Below are 20,976 nucleotides of genomic sequence, written 5' to 3' on the forward strand. Positions count from 1 at the left end.
GGAAAAAAACAGTTACAGGAAGGAGCAAAGATCCCATGTTGGGGGAGGGGAAAATCAGAAATCTGCCTTATTTCAAAAACCATGAAAACTGTACATCTTTCTGCACTTTATTCATACTCATTGTATGAGTAATCTGCACAGATGTTCCAGAAATACTTTTAGACTGGGTAGGATATGAGTGCAAAAGAATACAGCTTTTAGCTTGTTTGGTGGCCAAAACAAAGAAAAGCTAAACCTGCCCATTGATTTAACCCAGTCAAACACTGAGTTAAAAAATACTTAAGGTGTGTTCCTAGTTCAAAGAATTGATTAAGTTCCTGCTGAACAAAATTCACTGTATACTAACAGTTAATATAAAAACTAACACAGTAAAACCTTTAGTATGTGGATAACCAAACTGTTAAATCATGCTGTACCAGATCTAATTTAGATGCCCTTTTTCTGTATCATTAAGGCACTGCACAGAGATTTCAGTTTTGGTCTGATGCAGGCTTTCACCTAAATGATACAGTAAATTGACAGGGCACCTTCAGAAGAGCTGGCACCAGTGCTGACTGCAGCTCCTAGGGACCACAGAGAACCTCACCTGCCAGTGCTGCTGCTGGGCTCACCTCATAAACATCTCAATTCAACAGCAAAGGGCTGAGTTACTAGGTTGAATATTTTGTTGGTAGTATATTCAGTGCCTTGGGTTTCAGTCCAGAGTTCACCAGTTACGGCAACAAGAAATTCTTCATTCATTGCTTTTTTGAGGAAAGGCATCTGAACCTAGAAAATAAGACAATAAAATTTTACTCCTACATGCTCTTTAAGGGTAAGATGCAGGTCTATTTGACTTAGTAAAAAGAGTTCTTGAGTGTCTTAAGAATGTTTCTTTCAAGCTTCTTACAAGCTTTTTAAAACATGCTTGTGACCAAAAAAAAATCAATTAAAAAAATAGAAGAAATTAAGCTTGCTATTGATTTCAACAGAGGGAACCACCATAAGATCCTTTATAACCTTCCTAAATGTTTATTCATTAACTATGTCACAGCAGGAACATGCTAAATGACTTCCAAATTTAAACTGGTTAAAGATCCTTTAAGAGATTCCTGGTTATTATCTTTATACCATGTCCCCAAAACAGATAACGTAATATCAATAATAATGAAATTATTGGTTAATAGATTACTATTGAATTGTTAGGAGGTTATATTCTTCAAGATTTTTTCCAATGAAAATTAAAAACATGCAATCTCTATTCCAAAAATGAAAGAGAAAATCCTTCAAATGCAGCTATTATTTTAGTACACTCAAGACATATAGACATCAGATGAAATAGTGCATGAACCACAGATGATCAATATAATAATCTGTGCAATTTTTAAAATCTGTCTGCTCCATAGTTTCATTTAAACATACAATCAGAAACCTGCTTTTCCTAACTTATCTCCTTTTTATTTCTCTGTCTTCTCCACTTTAGTGTCTTATGTCTGAAAAAGGTGGTGAAAATAGAGAGAAAAGAATACTGGAAATTGTTATTTTAATGTAGAAAATCACGTTGTTGTTAGAGAATCTTTTTCTAGGAAACTGTTTTAGAAGTAGGTGTGTCACTGAGCAGACTCTGCAGTACAAGAATTCTCAGACTCTTGGAGAAGCAGCATTAAGGAAGTCACTGAGAAAGGATACCTTGATTATACACATATCATCTAGTTAAATATATGTTTTATATGTCTTATTCCTGCAGACATGATTTTAAAAGTTAATAGAAACATTCCCATAACATTAAGAAGTTTTTGCCTTCCTCATGAAACATCATAACTGATGAAGCAATTAAGTTTGAAACATCTTAAAATACTTTTGGTCGAATGCATTTGTGCTAAATGACTTCATTCTGACAAAGATCTATTGCTACTCATAAAGACAGCACTCATCTGTACTTCATTTTCAAACAGGCTTTTTCAAGAAACGCTTCATACTGCAGAGCACAAGATGATGAATATCGCTTGGAAGTGACGACTCCTCTGCAGAGGGTTGACTTGTTCATGGGCCAGTTCAACAGTGTCCTGTTAACTTCAATATCCATCTTCACCAAAGGGAACCTCACCATTGCTAATCTGGGAACTTCAGAGGGTCGCTTCATGCAGGTAAATATTACTGTATCACTACAGTAACTTCACAGAGAAACAAAATACTAGGGTTCGGCAGGATGGTGAAAAGGGAGGAGCACAATATACAGGTTCTGGAATATAAATAAAGTGTCTAATAGAGCATTCAGTGTTTTAAGTGTTTACCTGGAGTTTGTGGTTGGAACAGTGTCTGAGGAGCAAATTCTACCATGATCTCCAGTTGTCTTAGTTCACAGGACAGTTCTGGTCCATACAAACAGGAGTTCTTTCAAAGAAGACTAAACTGAAAGCACTGTCTTGGACAGACATCAAATATGCCTCAACCCCAGCTGAGGCAGAAAGGTCTAAAACAGTGACTGATTATTCAAACAGCTTCAAAAATACACTTTGTATGGTCATTTGCACTGGTGGATCAGATTAAATCTATTCATTGTAAAATACCAAGACAGTTTATAGTGTAGAAGCAGGAGCCTCAGCATTAGCTGTTTCTATATACTGATACACTCCCCTGGCACCAAATTCCTTGCTAGTGTACCCATAGCCTGTGACTCACAGCTGTAGAATTGAGATTAGCTCCTTCTCCACCTACCTTCAAGTTTCTCTGAATGTGTATTAGATTTTCAGGCTCTTGCTCCCTCCTATCTCACTCTTTTCTTTTGGATTACAGTTCTTCCTGTCCTAAAACAAGTTTTTCACAAAAAAGTGATAAATCACTCTCCTGAGTAGTCTGTCTCTCCCCACTAAGTACATAAGTAATCTAGACAGGTAGATTACACTACATGACTTCTTTGTAGGTGACTAAAGAAAACTTCCTGAATTACTGACAGTCCTCTGGCCTTCTTGTTCTGTAGGCTATAGAGAGTCATCAAAGATAATGAGAAGATCATCAGTTGCTGATTCCAGTTTTCCCACTTCCCATAACCTTCCATTAAAAAAGAAACCATGGGCACATGTAGCCTTTAGTGGAACTAAGCCTTTCCTTTCTTCTCTTCCTTCCCCTCATTTTCCTGCCACATGCAGTGCATGGGGTTATATATTGTCCTCAGTATATGCACCCTCTCTGGATAAAGGGAATCTTATACCTCCAGATTTCTGCACAGACTGGACACAGAACCAGCAGAATAATGCAAATTCTGCAGTGCTTCTACAAGCAAGGAGTTCAAAGTGATTTGCCACAAAGGACAGATAAAAAAGTAGAGAAAATCATGTTTCTCTCCCCCCCACCCCCGCAAAAAAAATAAATCCTAACAAAACTTTCAATGACAACTCTGCCAGTTTTACCTCAAATTCCCATGATGACTTTGGTAAATTTAAGCTGCAGTTTGTCTTCTGTGCAGGAAAGGCAAATGCTAAGAGCTGCACACTGAGCATGGGCCCAAACTGCTCTCTGTTCTTGAAAGCAGATACTGATTCACACAGCAAAATGAGCAATTTGTTTAACCTTTCTGAAGTCGTTTCCTTATCTACAAAATACAATTAATAACAACTACTCTCTTACTCCCAGCATTACTTCTAGGCTGTCACAAAGCTTTTAGGAAGGTTTGGTAGAAAGCACAAGGGAGCATTATTTTTATTTATAATGTTCTTTAAATTATTCATTCAAATCCTGCAGCACACACTTCATTCAGATGTTTGCCCAACTCACGGAACAATTAAATATTTCCAGAATACATTTCCCATTCCAGGTTCAGTTACAGATCAAAAGAAAAGGCTATTGTGTAAACTGCACATGGCCATTAGCAGAAATATTCTCATCATTGAATCAGACTGGCTTCAGCTACAGGGGGAAGTCAGCATTGGGCTCATATTGTACTAAACAGGAGCTCTTTCTTTGAGGGTTGGGTGAACCTAGCAAGAGAATAAGCACACTGACTGCCTTTAATGATACTACCTCCAAATAAAAAGTTAGTATTTGTTTTGTTTTTTAATTATTTTTGAAGGGATACCAGATCTGTAGGATATAGCAGACACAGATTTTTGGAGAATTTGATGTTCACTTACTTTTTTTTTTTTCCTAGTAGCAATCTAGGAAGTGCTTTTAAACATGTTCATTAGGAAATGCCCAACTAAAGCAGATTTGTAGTGTTTCTATGGAAATACAGCTATTAACTGCAATGAGATTTAGATCATTAAAAATTAAGCTATTATATGACCATTACTGAAGTAAAATGGGTAAAAAAAATCAGGATAATCTAACAATGGCTTAATTAATCAAAAATATATCCCCAGAGACTTTCACATACCAAATAAGTGTAATGTTTTTTGTTTTATTCACAAATCTGTTGGAACATATATCAAAGAATTCTCAGCTATTCACTTATTATACATCTCACTTTTGCACAGTCATTTGCACTGATATTTTTGTACTGATATATTTGTACAAGCAAATATTGAATTTTCTTATGCAATCTCCTTGTAACTTGTTCAAAGTAACTTATTCAAAACTGACTTCAGTCACAGGTATGCTTTCAGAGAAAATTAGTTACAAAATTCTGCCTGTCAGGAAACCTGTTTTAAAACTGGTTTTATTGTGTTAGTATTTTGAGAACATATTATCATACCAACTATTTAAAAACAAAAGAAGAAATATTCATGTACAGCTTTCTATATTTAGAAAATCAGCTCAGCCCTTCAAGTGCACACAGTTTATCTTGTATCTTCTTTGAAATACCAAACCTTGCTATATTTAGACAATTTCATTTCTGACATAAAATTCAGTACTAGCAGCCATCCATGAGATTAAAAGAATTAGTGCAGTATCTCTGTCTTTGACACCCTTTCACACCCTGAAGTGTCCAGATATGCTGCAGTTTGGTGAAAGTAATGAACATTTGAATCACATTTTTGCTGTATTAATTTGGGGTTTCTTTTAGTTGTTATGAAACATTTTGGGAGGGTTTGGGGGGACCTCTTAAAAATTTAGTGATCTTGTAATCTAAATTGAGTTGAAGCTCCAGGCCTGCACTGTGGAAGCCAGTAGGTGCAGCAGCAAGCTACTGGACCTGAGAAAAATTTATTTGAAAATGTTTCTCATACACCCCCATTATACTTGCTTGCACTTGATCAGCAGCCAACCACTTTATTCTTTTTTTTTCTTTCCTCTCTTTTGTCATCTTTTAATCTCCTTTTGCTTTTCTTCTGCTCATCTTTTCCTACCTTCCTATATTCCTCTTGTCTCTAACTCATTTCTAGCTCCATCTATTTTTTGTCTCTTTACTTCATGGCTATAGCACAGCACTGCTGCAAAATTCAACAGATTTAACATGTAGGTTTTTCCTTCTGTAGCTGATGACTACCAGATTCTGGAGTTTTGATGTATTTGTGGATATATCATAATGAATAGTTCCTAACTTTACAAATGATTCCCCCAAAGCTTATAGCATTGCCTATCAGAATTGTTAATGATCCAGCTCAGAGCATAGCCCATGTTTTACTTACTTTAAAAAGCTTTCTAAAGAACCAGTAATAATCAGAATTCAAAAGCAGGCATGTTTTGTCCAACCAAGCAACACTCACCTGTTGTTTTCTGCTTTTAGTTTGGTAAAATAGAATTATTCACTTGAACAGCTTTGGAAAGCACTAATACTGTAAAGCAAACATATCTTCCTTCACTAAATGTATATTTTTTTTCAGCCAAAATCTGGAACTAATATAAAATCAATCTGGATGGTCCAAATACAGAAGATGCATGTGTTCTTCTAAGGAGGATAATTAGGGCCATGAGGTGAATTCCAGATCTCTCCTGAAAAGTACTGCAGCCCATTCACATACTGAGCATGTTTTGGCTGCCTCAGAAATGTCAAATCTGTATTTGGCCATGAATAGATTGGAGTTTGTAGTTTACTAAATATTGTGGGGTTTCTGTTACAAAACAGACCAGTAATAATTTTTCTAAGACAGCTGACATGCATGAGACAGAAAAGAAAAATGGTTTTACTTCCTTCCTAAGCTGAAGCCTGACAACAAACTCTTTTTTCCTCTTCTCTTTTTTTTTTTTTTTCTGCTGAGAAGTTGCAGCTGTTTCAGCCTTTCTTATTGTGCTTGTTTTCAGACTGTGACTGGGAACACAGACTGTAACTACAGCTGTTGGGTGCAAAGTGAATCAGGTATTTCACAGTGGTTATTTGATTAGAAAACAGCACCCAGTCATACTGCTATAGCTGAGGAATCAGATTTTCAGCTGGTGTAAAACAGCCTTATTCTGCTTCATCTAAGCTATACTGAGAATACTACTCACAACTGGAAAAGACACATTACCAGCCAGTATTTTGGGAAATTATAGTTGTTAAAAAGAAAAGAAAAAAAAAACCACTCCATGATATATTGAGATAATTTTAATTTTTTGCTTGGTTTCAAGGCATTTTGTTTTTTTTCTGCCTGAAGTTGGCATTTTTTCAGAGAATGCTTTTAGAGTGATGATGAAATGAGTCTTCAGGAAGGGGAAATCTTTGTGGTAGCTCTGGGAAGTGTGGGATATGGGAACATCTAACAAGATTTATTCTTAAGAGCTCACATTTGGTCTAACCATAGCTGTGAACAAGAGATCAATACCCTTGACATAGCAGAGGCTGGATTTCAGCCTAAGATTATGTTTGGAAGCAGAATAGTGCATGTGCCCCCTACACTTTTAGCTGGCCTCAAAGAGTCAGCACTCCAGCAAAAGCACCACAGCTGCTTGTTGGTGACCTTCTTGAGGAAGAGAGATGGAGAAGTTTTCACTGTATGTTTTACAGCCACAACAGACAACCACTCTCTGCAGATGCAATTTTGGCAGCAGGGCCACCTCATCCTTGTGACTATGCCAGTGCAACTCAGTCACAGCAGGACAGCAGTGGTGCAGAATGAGGGACCCCACCACAGCCCCTCTCATCTTCATGGCTCAGTGGGACATCCATCCTCTTGATTCTGGAGCTGAGCAAAGGCTCTTCCCATGGGATACATCGACTCTGAGGTGCCACCAGCCACATGCTGGCTGCAGTCCTGTCCCATCTGGCTGAACATGAGCCAGCTGTAGCTGAAAAGCCAAGCATTAGCAAAACATGGTAATGCACTGTCATGTCTGAACAGATTCTGGACAGAAAATGGCTTTGGGCACAAAAACCAAAGCTTGATGGTAAGATAGAACTTGATGGAGTACTGCACATCAGACAACAGACCACTCATCCTCCCAGGGGCTCTCTGCACTTGCTAGACATGCAACAGTACAGATTAATATAGGCCTGATTCTAGAGAATCATTAAATCCCAGTATTTTTGCTAAGAAGGGTTATATAGAGTTATAATAAAGGTTCCAGGAGCAGAGTTCTGGCAGGGACTATGATGGATAAGGTAGAGGTATGAGACAAGTAAAAACACACAGTCATACCTTTCTCAGTACCCTCCAGCTTCTGGCACTGAGATATTTTGAGCTGGAAATTGCACCCATATTTTGTACTTAATATTCATTTATAGACTCCTTTCTCCTCAGTTTTGCTCACTGTTTTTTAAATTTATTTTTGTTTTCCCCTCCATGGTATGCTGTGACAATGACTTACATAATTTCATTACAGTTTGAATGATAAAGAACTTTTTGGGGTTTCTTTAAATCTGCTGCCTTATCATTTGCCTTTGATTCTGTTCTGATGAGAAATACAAGTGGAGCACTCACAAATCAATGGTTTGGAAATTCTCACACACTGAGCACAAATCTGTTGTCTTTCACATGCAAGTAGACAGAACACTTGATAATCATGCTCATTTCCCAGGAATACTTATGATTAAAAACAAACACCACAACCAAACTTTAACACACATCTCATTTCCCCAAAAAGAGAGAACTTAGCATGTGTTGTAGCTGCTTTCATAGACTACATGCCAGGGAACATAATGCATGCTACAGAAATCAGTGAAAAAAACCATCACATCTGCTTTTTATTTGTGACTGCATTCAAGGATTGGGAAAATTTGTCCCAGAATTCAGCAAGAGAGCCAAGTCTTCAACATTGCTCTCCTCTTGCAAACAGCAAAGCAGCAGGACCTCACCACTCCAGGAATCAAGAGTCAGAGCCATGGTGCCTGTCAGCAAAATAAGTTGATATAGAGCAAAGAAATACAAAGCTTTGCATCTTTCACTGTGCTCAGTCAAATTCGGTTTATATCATAGTGTACAAGGAGCCATATGCACCTTTGAATTTATCAAACTCCTCTTGATGCAGTCCCTGTCCCTTCAGACAAATGTAGTTGTGATAAAACCCACGTGTGCAAGTGGCAAGGCATATTTAAAGCAAGTGCAAGAAGGTCAAGAAATAGATGAGCACAGACTTCAAACCCTACAGAGCCTGGGAAAGAGTGATGGGATGCCCATGGAGTCATTGCAAAGGTTGTCCTCAGTGCCCACTGCTGTCCTGTCTCAGCAGCCCAGCAATTCATCTGGCTTTTCAGTACTGGCAGTCTGACCTATTTAAGGCTAAATGCAAACTGTGCACACAAGCATTAGTAGGAATGTGAATAGCTGCAATCCTTCCATCTTTCATTTTTTAGCCAACAGAAAACTGTGGCAAACTCTTGTTAAGTAGCATTTTCATATCTATAGCTCAACTTTTAACATTTATGATAGCAGTTCTTTCTGGGGTAAAGAATGTATCTTGATTCTCAAGAGAAAAAAGGTATCAAACACTGCATAATGCAAAATCTATATAGCCAAATTAAAATTAACACCTGGTGCTGAATAACTGGTTTGAGAGCACATATGTTTTAATATTCAGTTTGAGTAGAAAAGCTTACACTCTTCAGAAGAGATCCATTATATTCTTCATGGATTAGAATGATATACAGCATTTAGAGAGCCACATATGTGCCCTTTGCAAGGCTATGCTGCATATCCCAGGGCATTTGAGGCATTGCACAGTAAAGTTAACCCTGAGCCTATCTCTGCTGGGTAATGGCATACACCTGCCAGACATCTAGGGAAAAAATAACAATATGATACTTAGATTGGATTCCTTTTAGAAGGCCTCTCATTTTTGCAGTAGATATTTCAACATGTAGACAGTAACATTTGTAATTCAATCCTGCTGACTAGCAGAACTGAGCATCAGAATGATTTTTAAAATAAGCTGTTGCATGCTGGTTTTCAACTCCAGTTATTACAGTCTTAATTTGTCATGTTACACACAGACAAACCTAGATTCAAGTCTTCATATTTAACATTAATACTAGCTGATGGCAATGAAATAATATTTAAGTTAATAATTTTAGTGTTCATGGACCTTAGTGATCACTGACCTCCAATTCATATAATACATTAATATATTCATTATTAATTAACTATTGGTTGTTATCTTCATGAAAGTACTTTATGGAAGTAGTATGAGCTATGCTGGAAGAAAATTGTTTGTTTTTCTCTAAATAGAGAGTCATAAATACCATGTTTGCCCTAGTTACTGGTATTGAACGTGATTCTCCAAAGACATCAGAAGAGCCACATGGCTTTAAATGAAGAGTCCATCTAGTTCAGTGCTCTGTCTCCAGTGGTATTGACAAGTAGATGCCGAGTGACCCAGACACACATAGATACTACCTTCTGCTTCAAGTCTCCAAGTATTTTTTTCCTGGGAATTTCCTGAGCTATTGATTTTTGTCTGTTTAGCTCTTTCCATGTACCTGTGGAGTTTCCCTTTGAATGTGCATTTCTCTTGCATTCACATCCTTTAGCAGGGATACCATAGGTCATCACATATTGCTAGGATGTCATGTTCTTTTGTTTGCCTTGAACCCAAGTCTTGTTTTTGTCTTTTGGTGGTGTTTAGAATTTTTATTAGAATTAAATCATGGAGTAGTAGAATAATTTATGTAAAAACACTTCAAGTATCATTGAGTCCAACCATTAACCTAACATTGCCAAGTCCAGGACTAAAAAATGCCCTTAAGTGCCACTTCTACATGTCTTTTAGATACCTCCAGGAGTGGTGACTTAACCACTTCTCTGGGCAGCATGTTCCACTGTTTGACAGCCCTTTTGGTGAAGAAATGTTCCATAAAATATAATCTAAACTTCCCCTGATGCAACTTGAGGCTCTTTCTTCTTTTCCTATCACTTGTTACTTGGGAGGAGACCAACCCCAAGCTGGCCACAATCCTCTCTTGGGTAGTTGTAGAAGAGAGTTTAAGGTTCATCTCTACCCACTCATGATTCTCTATTCCTTTTCCATAGAGAGTCCACATGTACCATACTCAATCATTGTTCATTACAGCCTTTTGGTCATCTTTGTTACCCTTCTCTGAGCTTCTCCCTTTTTGACATGCTCTTTTTGCCAGGAGACAAGTAGAATTGCACAGAGATTTTAAATTTCAGCCAATTTATATGATATCAGGGTGTTTTCTGGTTTGTTCTTTAATCCTTTTCTAATAATTTCTAAGCTTTTATTAGGTTATTTTTGGCTGATGCTAAGCGGTTAGATATCTATCATACACTGTTTTAAATTAATTTTCTTCATTGCAGTTCACCTGCCATTATTTTGCCTTGACATGCTGTCTTGTAAAGTCATTCTGCCATCCTTCATAGTCTGGCCTCATCCTAACCACTTTGGATACCTTCAGACCATCACAAAACTTTTTTAATGAATTGCTCAACCACTTTTCTAACTCATTTGCAGATGTATTGAACAGTATGGACCCCAGCACAGACAGCTTGCAGAACACCTCTCGTGACTTCTTACCATTGCAGTCACTGACTCTTTACTGCTAATGTCTGTTTGTTCTCCTTTGGTTAATTATCTGTGCTAGACCTTCCCTCACTTCTAATTACTTGAGTACATGGAAATAAGCTTTCATTTCTCTTATGCTCTGGAGAAGTGCATGGTTAATAAATTAATTACTAAATTATAGATAAAACAAAAAATCCAACGTCCACTCTCACCCTGCCAAAAACAGATACCCTCAAAACCACCAGGATTTTAAAGTCTTTGCAGAGGGAAATTCTCCTGTAGTACTAAACCATTTTCATGGTAGTGGTCCCTGTATGTTGGTGTGTCCACGGCAAATGAAATTTATGCTGCACACATATCAGCTCAGTCCCAAGCCATAAAAATCAGAGCTTTATGAGAACGACACCAGAGTCCTAAGTAGCCTCTTCCTACTGCTGTAGAAGCTGTCTTCAAATTGCTTTTTTTTTCAGGATTATGTCGGATAAGGGTAAGATAGAATTTCAAGGACTGGGCTGATGTGTGCAAAAATCACACAGTTGCACAGACCAAAAAGAACATTTTTGCATCTAGTATCTGTTATAGCAGCACTGCAGGCTGGTAGATTAGTTCTAAGCAAAACCCAAACTTTTATTCTATGAGCTAGGAAGTGTAATCCGAGCTCCCTGTATGTCGTGAGGTCAAAGTCTAGTCACTCAGGCTTTGAGCAGGTGATTTGACTATCAACCTCAGTAAAATAAAGGTCAGTCAGTGTTTAAAGTACCGAGTAATTTTTCCAAGATTGTAGAGGTGGAAGCCAAATTTTCATGTGTTGCTCTGAGGTTGGAATGCAGATGTGTTTAAAGAGTTAACACCGTGGCTCAATCAGAAAGAATGCTTGGCAATAAGAGGAAGCCTGGATTCATGATGGAAAAGAATTCTTAGCATTTTATAGCAGTGGGTATTCGAGATGAGACACGGCTAATGATCAACTAAAAAGGTATTTGCAGCTGTGGTGCTACCTCTCCCCGTAATGCCAACATTAATCAAGCTTTTTCATGCAGCTTTCCAGTCCATTCTATTTTTCATTGTCCTGAATAGAAAAACAGAGCTCATGCCCTATTACACTGAGTCAGAGACCATACTTCTGTGTCACCAAAAACGATCATACCTTATTGATTTCTAAAATCTGTAATTTCTGTGCTGTGAAATAAATCCATACCAAAGTCTGTAACAAAGCCAGTCTCATTTTTAAAGGGAAAAAAGCTTCTTGCAATCCCAAACTATAAATACCTCTGGGATGTGCAGCAGTTATCGGCATGAATTAACTGCTCATATATTTTATTTAAATCTCGAATTACATCAAAACATCAGCTATAATTACAGCATCTCTAAGCCTAGTTTTGGAGTCAGCCATCTTGTTGAAAGCCCTTGGCAGTGTGAAAAGCCAGTGAAATCGTGTAAGTCAATGTCCTGGCTGTTCTGATTCTGCCTTCGGAGTCAGAAGAAAAGCTTCATTATAGTAAAAAATGAAACGTTTGACATACAAGTTATTTCCAGAATGGCTTCAATCTTTTTAAATAATGAACTCCATTGAATCCTTACTTCTCAGCAAATGTTGATTATCTAAATTCCTTAAGTAAACTACACGTGATGCAGCTTTTGAAACATGAACATGATCTTCCCTCATGTAAACAATCCTCAGCCTTTGTTGCCTGATGCTATCACATTTGGGCACACATCCTTCTGGATTGCAGGCCCAAGCCTATAAAATCTTGCTATCAAATATCCACCCCGATCTGCAGATGCTTTATGCCTCTGCTTAACAGCCGTGACTCATCCCGTTAAAGTCAACAAAGTTACAGTAGTAAAGTTAGGCGTGTGTTTGCAGGAATAGACCCGGATTCTCAGAAGAATTTAGGTAACTCAAGATGCAGAGAGATGAGTAGTGGGGAATTTCATGCTGGTGTGACTAATCTCCCTAAGATCTCCTAAAATCGAGAGAGAGAGGGAGAAAGGGAAGGTTTTCGCAAAGGGGCTTCAGGATGACTAAATTAGGCTCCTGTTTTGGAGTATCTCCTAAAGGAGCCTCCACTGTTCCATGTAATTTAAGAAGTGCTTTGAATGCTGAGTCCTGGACACCCAGCTCACACAGAAATCCACAGGAGCCAGAGCTTAGGGTGCCCAGTCAAGCCTTGCCAGGAGCCATCTCAGCAGCTCTGGGTGTTGAGTTCAGTGCATTTGTGGCTCTCAGCTCTGTGTATTCATGGCTCTGAGCTCTGTGTATTCATGGCTCTGAGCTCGGTGCATTTGTGGCTCTAAGCTCAGTGCACTCATGGCTCTGAGCTCTGTGCACTCATGGCTCTGAGTTCTGTGTATTCGTGGCTCTGAGCTCTATGTATTCCTGGCTCTGAGCTCAATGCATTTGTGGCTCTGAGCTCTGTGTATTCCTGGCTCTGAGCTCTGTGCACTCATGGCTCGAGGGGTGCCCACAGCAGCCACCTGCAGTGCCTGACATAGCTTTGCAATCTAATTGCCCCACTGCAGCAAGACCAGAGACTGTTGACACAGGCTAAAGTTTACTTTTCAAACTGAAGGACCGAAGTAAAAATAAAAGGAAATGTTTTTGACTTCTGAAGACCTGGAGTTTTAAGATTCTTTTAAACTGATATTGCAGATAAAGTTATTCACTCTTAAAAGTATAGGATTGACCAAATGACCTATCTTCATTTTTTATGGTGGTTTATAAATACCTGAAATTGAAGGACTAGGAAACATGCAGTGGCTCCTGCATATTTTAATAAATACAGCGTATTTTGAGGATCCTCCAACAGCCATGGTTTTGCTGTATTAAATAAAAGTAGATTTTATAGCACTTTAATCAGATTATGATGGAACATTATGCTAAATATTATGCAATGTAATGCATTAATTAATTAATTAATGCAAGCAGAGACCATGAGACAGCTGAGCAGCATGCATTTGTGTTACATACTGCCTGCTGATTTTCAATATTTCTTTCTTTTTTAGATAGTGGTTTCCCGTTCAGAACCCACAGCTCCGCACGTCAGCTTTCAGCTAGACTCCCACCCCATCTCTCCCCAGGTTGTTGTCAAGAATTCATTAGCAGATGATGGCTATACCCTGGTAGTGACTGGGAGAAAGGTGAGTGGTTCATAGTCCAATCCTCCTGTGTACTGTGCAAACCTGCCTTCAGAGCAGCAGCTGTTCACACTGCTGCCTTATGCTCTGCATCCTCATAGCCCTGCCATTCCTCAGAACACTGGGGCTGCAACTTCCCTCCAAGATACAGTTTTTTCCCCTACTGAACAAACTGGCAGCCTAATATTGAGAATTGTTTAAATAATGCAAGGGCTGGTGATGTAAACCAACAAAAGCCAGGAAATGCAAATTTTAAGGCTGAAACCCTGTCCCTAATTCAAGTGCTTGCAAAGACAAAACACACAATGGCTCAAGAAAAGAATGGTGTTCAGTTTCCTGGCTTTTGTAGGTTTGTGTCATAGCATTGTAACTTTTTAAGGAGGGTTGTCTGTGCAAGAGTTACATGGGTGTCTGTACTACTGTAAGTCAGAAAGGCTTGAAAATTACTTTAGCATGTAGTCTGCAAAGAGTTAATAAAAGATGAAGAGCTACCATAAATATGCTATTGTCATAAGTAGATATGCATTGAAGAATAGGTTTAAAACATCAGCAGATAATATTACAGATAATCCTAAACCATGATTGTAAGCAATAACTTGACCCCTTGAGTTCTATAAGGACTTACAGAAATACATCAGCCATAAAGATTGCTATTAATCATTTACTAGAAACGTATGAGATATTTATAAGAGTGGTCTTCAGAAAATGTACAAAATAAATTTAAGAAAGGTCCTGAAGCATAAAGAAATATGAGGCACTTACATAGGAATGTAATTATGTATCGATTTTAATATTTTGACCAAAAATAATTCTAACATGTTTAGAGTGATTATTTCATAGCTATCCTGATATTTGAAGTAATATAAATTTTAACTTGTGTTTTGGGTAAAATATAGGTTTTTTGATGATATGTGTTAAAAAACAAGTACATGGGCAGTCACATGCTGTAAGTGTGCCAGAGATATTAATACAGTCTCACCAAAGTTGAAATAGCCATCATGCCTATTTTTACAAATGTATAAACTAAGGCATACTGAGATACACAGATACAGTTCTGAGATACAGAACTGGGAGGAGCACGCTGCTGTTTTCTTTCTCCATCAGCAAAAAATGCTATCTTGCTGTAAACACCAGATGCTGGTAGTAACTGTATATAACATTAAGATGCCTTTAGGGTTTCTCCCAAGCGAATTTAAAATCATGTCAGTTAAATTACTTATAAGATCCTATAATTACTGAGCTAAAGAGAAGTCGAACTGTGGCTTGCACATCTGAAATCTGAGTAGCACCAGCACGCTATGCATAAATAGAGATTCTCCTTGCCACTTAGTGCATGTATTAAAAGGATGTGTGCATCATGTCTCTCCATCGACAGATAACAAAGATCCCTCTGAAGGGGCCAGGCTGCCATCACTTCAGGTCCTGCAGCCAGTGCCTGCTGGCACCAGCCTTCATGCAGTGTGGCTGGTGCAGCCAGCAGTGCCTCAGGGCTTCTCAGTGCCCCAGCAACACCTGGACCCAGGACACCTGCTTGCCTAGCATTTATGAGGTAAAGTGGTGGATTTCTCACGTCTGTCTCTTGAGGGAAGAAGAATCTGAACTCTGTAGACATTTTCTATTAATTGTCAGCTTTCCTCAACTTCTCCTCAGCCCTGATATCCATGAATCCTCTCACGTGGTCTCCCTGAGTACTGTGGGCTGAGATGCTCGTGGATGGACAGGTTTGTCTGGTCATCCTTACCAGCCTTGGGAGATCCTGGCCCTACAAAGCCCTTCTGATGGGGAAACAAGATGAGTCTGAACCAGCCTGGCAGAGGTCTGACAGGAAAACCAGTCACAGAAAGGAGCTTCCCTCCTCTTAGACTCTCTCAGAGACAAAAGTGGGGAGAGCACTTCCTGCCCAGAGCCACCACAGCCTGACCCAGCAGAGGTCTCTGGCACCCACTCTTCATCTATCCTTGTGCTGGTTCCAGGTCTGGAGCAAAGTCTGGTGTTTCTTTGTGAGAAAAATCCCCTTTTTCCCCCACCCAAGATCCCAGGGAAATTGTTTTTCCATAATGTCTCTCCCTGGCTCTTTGTTCCCATGTGTCCACTTGGCACCAGTGAGGAGCAATCCTGTAGCTGCACCCCCAGGACAGGGGCAGCCAGAGGCTGCTGCCAGCCAGCCAAAGCTCATCCAGGGTGTGTGAGAACAGAAAGGCACAGATGAGCAGAGAGCTGCACTGGCACGGTCCAGTTCTAATTTAGCTATGGTTAATGCAGGATTTGTACTGTACGTGGGACCAAATCTTCCCCTGTGAAGTGTGACATAACTGTGAAGGCAGAGGATTGTAGGGCAGTTGATGGACTAGAAATCTAAGGGAAGGACAAGCGTGAAACTTTCTAGTAGCATTTATACCCACTCACTTGTGTAAGTGCATTTAAACTACATCATGTAGTTAAATATACATTGTCCTTTATTAGAATACAACTTGTATACAGAGATGAAAGTTTGATATGCTAAGCTCTTAGAGAGAAAGGGAGGGAAAAAAAAGTGGGTTTTTTAATAAATAATGTATTTCTTTCATCCAGGCATATGATTTCATGTACAACAATATTTTTAAGTTCTAATGCAAAACTTCCACTAATCTAGAAAGTAGTATAGAAACACACGTTTATGGGGTTGGTTTTATCCATGTTCACCTTTCAGAGACAAAATTTTGGATTAACACAGGCAAAATTCTGTGAAAAAAACAATGAAGAGTTATAGGAATCAAACAGAATGGATGGAAAATGAAAGTGGGAGGGGCGGTTTGCTTCACCTTCAATGGCCATTTACTTAGGACAAAGCAGATGCACAAAAATCGCTAATGCAGAATGTGAATTGTTTACATTATATAAAAATAGTTTTCCTTTATATAGAACTACATTTATTTCATAAAAGTTATATTAGATAGTGAGATAATCCTTTCAAGCCTTAGTCTGAATTGCCAATTCAAAGGTATACAGTGAGAATTAGCTCTTACACATTTTTCTCTACCTCTGCAGGCCCAAGGTACTATACTGGTCAGTTTGTTTCATCTTTTCTAGAGCTCACTCACCCTTTTTAATTCACAAACTTTCCAGCAGTGGTTGTACATTTCCATAGCTCAAAAAATATTTCTCAGGCTCTGAACTGCTCAGTTTCTGATTTTCAAAGGGGCTGAACTCATGTAGCCCTCTTTAATTTCAATTTTGAATGTGGTCACTCAGCAGTTTTAAGAACCAAGAGCCTGGAGCCCACGCACAGGCACTTAGACCAAGATGTGTATCCCCCACAGCCACCTCTGCAGTCCCTAGGAGGGGAACACACCTTGGAAGTGGGGCAGTAGGAATAGGTGTGAGGCTGGTGCTCTCCCCCATGTGGCTCAGCCCAGCCTGCCCAGCACAAGCCCAGTCTACCCCTGTAATGAATATGGATCTGTGACACTGATGGATCTTAAAATGAATCTCAAATTACTGCATGCCGATGTTGGTAGAAGTTGCTTCCAGAGGGTTTGTCGGGGAAAAAAATGCAGCTGGGTACGTAAATCCATTGGATTGCTAGCTGTTAAGACAAATTTCATGCTCTACTGGACCATGACATTTAACATGATTATTGAAAAAAATATAAAACAGATTATTCATCCTCTTCTGATCTGTCTTTAAACTCACATGCATAAAATGTAAGAAACAAGCAAGTTTTGTTCCTAACAAACAGAGGATGACCTGCTTTGCACAGTATCTGAAATTCAGTCCGAACCTCTCCCTAATATTTTGCAGCTTTCAGAGGGACAGATTGCTTGAGATATGTCATATGATCTCTTTAACCCGAGGGGAACAGATTGCTCCCTGAGGGTCTGGTGCAGTGGATCTTATCTAACTAAGTCTTCAGTGATGTTTTCCCAGGTTATTACACAGAGTGGTGTACAACGGGGAAAAAATATTTTTTTTCCTCTCAGGAGGGATGGCAGAGAAGAAGCTCAGTGTTTTCCCATGGAGTCCTGCAGATCCTTTTCCCTGCTTTACACACTTTCCCTTGGAGCTGTGGGTTGGAGAGGAGCTGTCAAGTCTGCCCAGCCACAGACAGCATAGTAGGGTAGACACTGGCACACATCCCCTCCACAGCCCAGCTCCCAGCCTGCTCCCATCCACTGCCTGTGCCAACAATGAGGAGTTTCATCAGGCTGGAGGAGCAGTTCTAGAGGGAAGCCAGGAGGGAGTCTCCTCGGAGATCCCTTGGTGCTGGAACAAATTGCAGGAATCTGCGCGTGGCGTTCAGGTCACGCTAAAAGGTGAAGGGTCTAAAAGAAAAAATAAATTGGTCTCCCTTCTGATTCTTTGTTGTGGTTAAAAATCTGACATGGTCTGTTGTTGTTTTTAAAGTGAGTCATTTTAGCTGGCTTTTGTATCAGATGTATCAAGAACATCAGGCCTTCTGCTGCCTGTTTAGGTTGGAGGCTTTGCTGGAAATTTCACATGTGGTTGTACGTATTTTTGTCTTTGAATTAAAATGAATGGGCTAATGAAACTTTAATAAATAGGTATTTTCTTCCAAAAATGGATTAGCTATATAAGTGAATATTAGCTGTCAACATAAATAAAAGGAAAACATGATGCTTTAAAGTTTAAAAAAAAAAAAAAAATTAACTTTCTCACTTAACCACAAGTTCAAGGAACAGCAGAATGACAGACCTTGGAGTGGACTTGCTCTGTGTTATCAGTGGAGATAACACTATATTTTTTTGAATCCTGCATTTTGATTTGCATTTTGGTTGTTTTCTGTTACTACCAGTGCAGTGTAAGTACACAGAAGAGGCCTGCATATACCTCAGTTCAAAGACCAAGAGATTCACTGTCCATTTTTGTCAACTCTCCCAAGAAAAAGTCTGGAAAACTACATTTGATTTTCAGAAATTTCATTATACAGAACAATTTTTGTTCAAATGGAAGAAACATAAATCTTGAATTAAAATGGGGGAGTTCTGCAGAACTTAAAACCAAAACTTTAAGATTTTGTTTATTTATTTTTTGCTATCTACTTAGAGGGGTTGCCTTCTAAATTTGTTGACAGAATGTACTAAATACTTTCTATCCCTCAATTAAGCCATACAGGTTACTATCACAAGTCTCTTTTGCCATGTAAGATCACTAAAAATGTTATCAGTACCTTCAGTTTTTATTCTGTATGGCTTTATGAAGCCCTTACTTTGCTAACTTGTGTATTACATTTCAAACTCTTCAAATGCCACATGTCAATGTATTGCAAAAACCATCAGGACATCCTGTATCCCCACAGAGCAATTTCAGTTTCTGCTAGGGTTTTGTCATTTCTAAAACAGAGAATGTGCTGAGATACTGAGCAGAGTGGAAAACTAGAATCTGAAGTCAAATCCAGATTTTGAAGAAGAAAATTCCAAAGAAATAGGGAAAAGTTAAATTTGGGAATAGCACAGGTTTCATGGGCACAGTATGGCTCCAACTCATAGCTACAGTTGTGTTTCAGGGAGCTGTATGAGTTATCACTCCTTTTTTACAGATTTGTACAAAAGTGCTGTTCCTGCATAGGTTCCCTCTTTGCTCATTGAGAGCTGATTCAAAGCTCTTTAAAACAGGAAAGGTTCCTTCAGTGCATTTTAAAGCAGACTCTTTGTCTGGTTTCTAATGAGGGCAGTAAATTTCCCCATATATAGTATATGGTATAATTCTTTTGAAGTATTCTTCGACTGCCTTTCTATCTACAATAGTTCATTTGTGAGAGTCTTGAAGTATAGCTACAAGAGAGTTGAAAAGAAATGTGCTGTCTTACTGGATTTCCAGATGAAATAATAGCCAAGTATCACTCAAACACTTTCCTTTCAGCTTGAAAATTAAGCCGGGTTCTTTGAAGGACACAGCTGTATTGCATTTTAGGGGCAAAATTATTATCACTAAAGCATTAAGTTTAAGATACTTAGGCACTATAATCACAAGTATAAATTCAGTCTCTCATTCCTTTCATTCTTCTTTGTTTGTCTAGTAGTTCTGGTATGTTTGCAAAATTGTGCAGTATTGTTGAAAGTCCTCATAATTCCTAAACTAATGTCTTTTCTTTTTTGGTTGGTTTTTTTGGTAGATTTTGGGTTGCTTTTTTTTTTTTTACTGACAGTACTAACCAGTACTTTTACAGAGTTTTGTAAGACTTCTATAGTGTTCCTACGTTTTTCCCACCATTGTTATATTTTACAGGACAATTTACAATACACACACACACATACAAAAAAAAAAAGTATTTCCTTTGTAGATTGTCTCTGTGTTTCTGAGGTGCAGTTTATTTTTAACTTGGAATTAGAGGTGACCAAATGTAAAATGTTTAAGGAAAGAATAGCAGAAGTCGTGTTAACTTTATCACAGTCACCGTGGTATTGGATTATGGTGTCTTTGAAGCTACTTCACTCTGAACCCAACTTTCATCATGCTGACAAAAAACGGTCATTTGGGGGCTCTTTTGTGTTCAGCATTCAGCTTCTAACAAAATAAGTATATTGTATGTTTAACACGGCAGAAATAAGATGTGAAAGACAAGAACTGCAGGATTTAAAAGACTATTACAATGCACAGCTTGTTCAGTGCCCCTAAACACTATCTTTCAAAGTTTTCTAGTGTAGGTTTTGTTATTTATTGCTACTGTCACAGAAAGCTCATAATGTGACAAATGAAAGGTGAAGAACAATTAAGATGAATGCTAGGACACAGTCTAGCAAAAGAAATGCTTTTCTAAAGTTATTCCTTTGCCCATTCTTTAGCTCCAAGTGAAGTTCAAGAAAACCTGATTCAACTAACACAATATTTTTTTAACAGATTCTCCCGAGCAGTGCTCCCATAGAAGGTGGCACAAAATTGACACTGTGTGGATGGGACTTTGGATTCAGCAAAAATAACAGATTTGACTTTAAAAATACTGTAGTCCATATTGGGGGACAAATTTGTCCTCTGGAAGCAAAATCTAGCAACAAAAATAGGTAAGAAACCTAAAATATTAATTTCCACTTATATAGATGTTCTTTATGT

The 20,976-nt window shown here is 38.6% G+C and overlaps 1 protein-coding gene across 1 annotated transcript in view; it reads left to right on the forward strand.

The window, feature by feature from the left end:
* The window catches only part of MET (MET proto-oncogene, receptor tyrosine kinase), an 89,116-nt gene that overhangs the window by 30,643 nt on the left and 37,497 nt on the right, over positions 1-20,976 (forward strand). The window contains exons 3-6 of the mRNA XM_079304704.1: positions 1,935-2,126; positions 13,798-13,932; positions 15,305-15,478; positions 20,767-20,927. Of these exons, the coding sequence (XP_079160830.1) occupies positions 1,935-2,126; positions 13,798-13,932; positions 15,305-15,478; positions 20,767-20,927 (662 nt within the window). The remainder of the gene's footprint in view (positions 1-1,934; positions 2,127-13,797; positions 13,933-15,304; positions 15,479-20,766; positions 20,928-20,976) is intronic.

Source organism: Erithacus rubecula, assembly GCF_903797595.1.
Source record: "Erithacus rubecula genome assembly, chromosome: 4".
NCBI classification, from domain to species: domain Eukaryota; kingdom Metazoa; phylum Chordata; class Aves; order Passeriformes; family Muscicapidae; genus Erithacus; species Erithacus rubecula.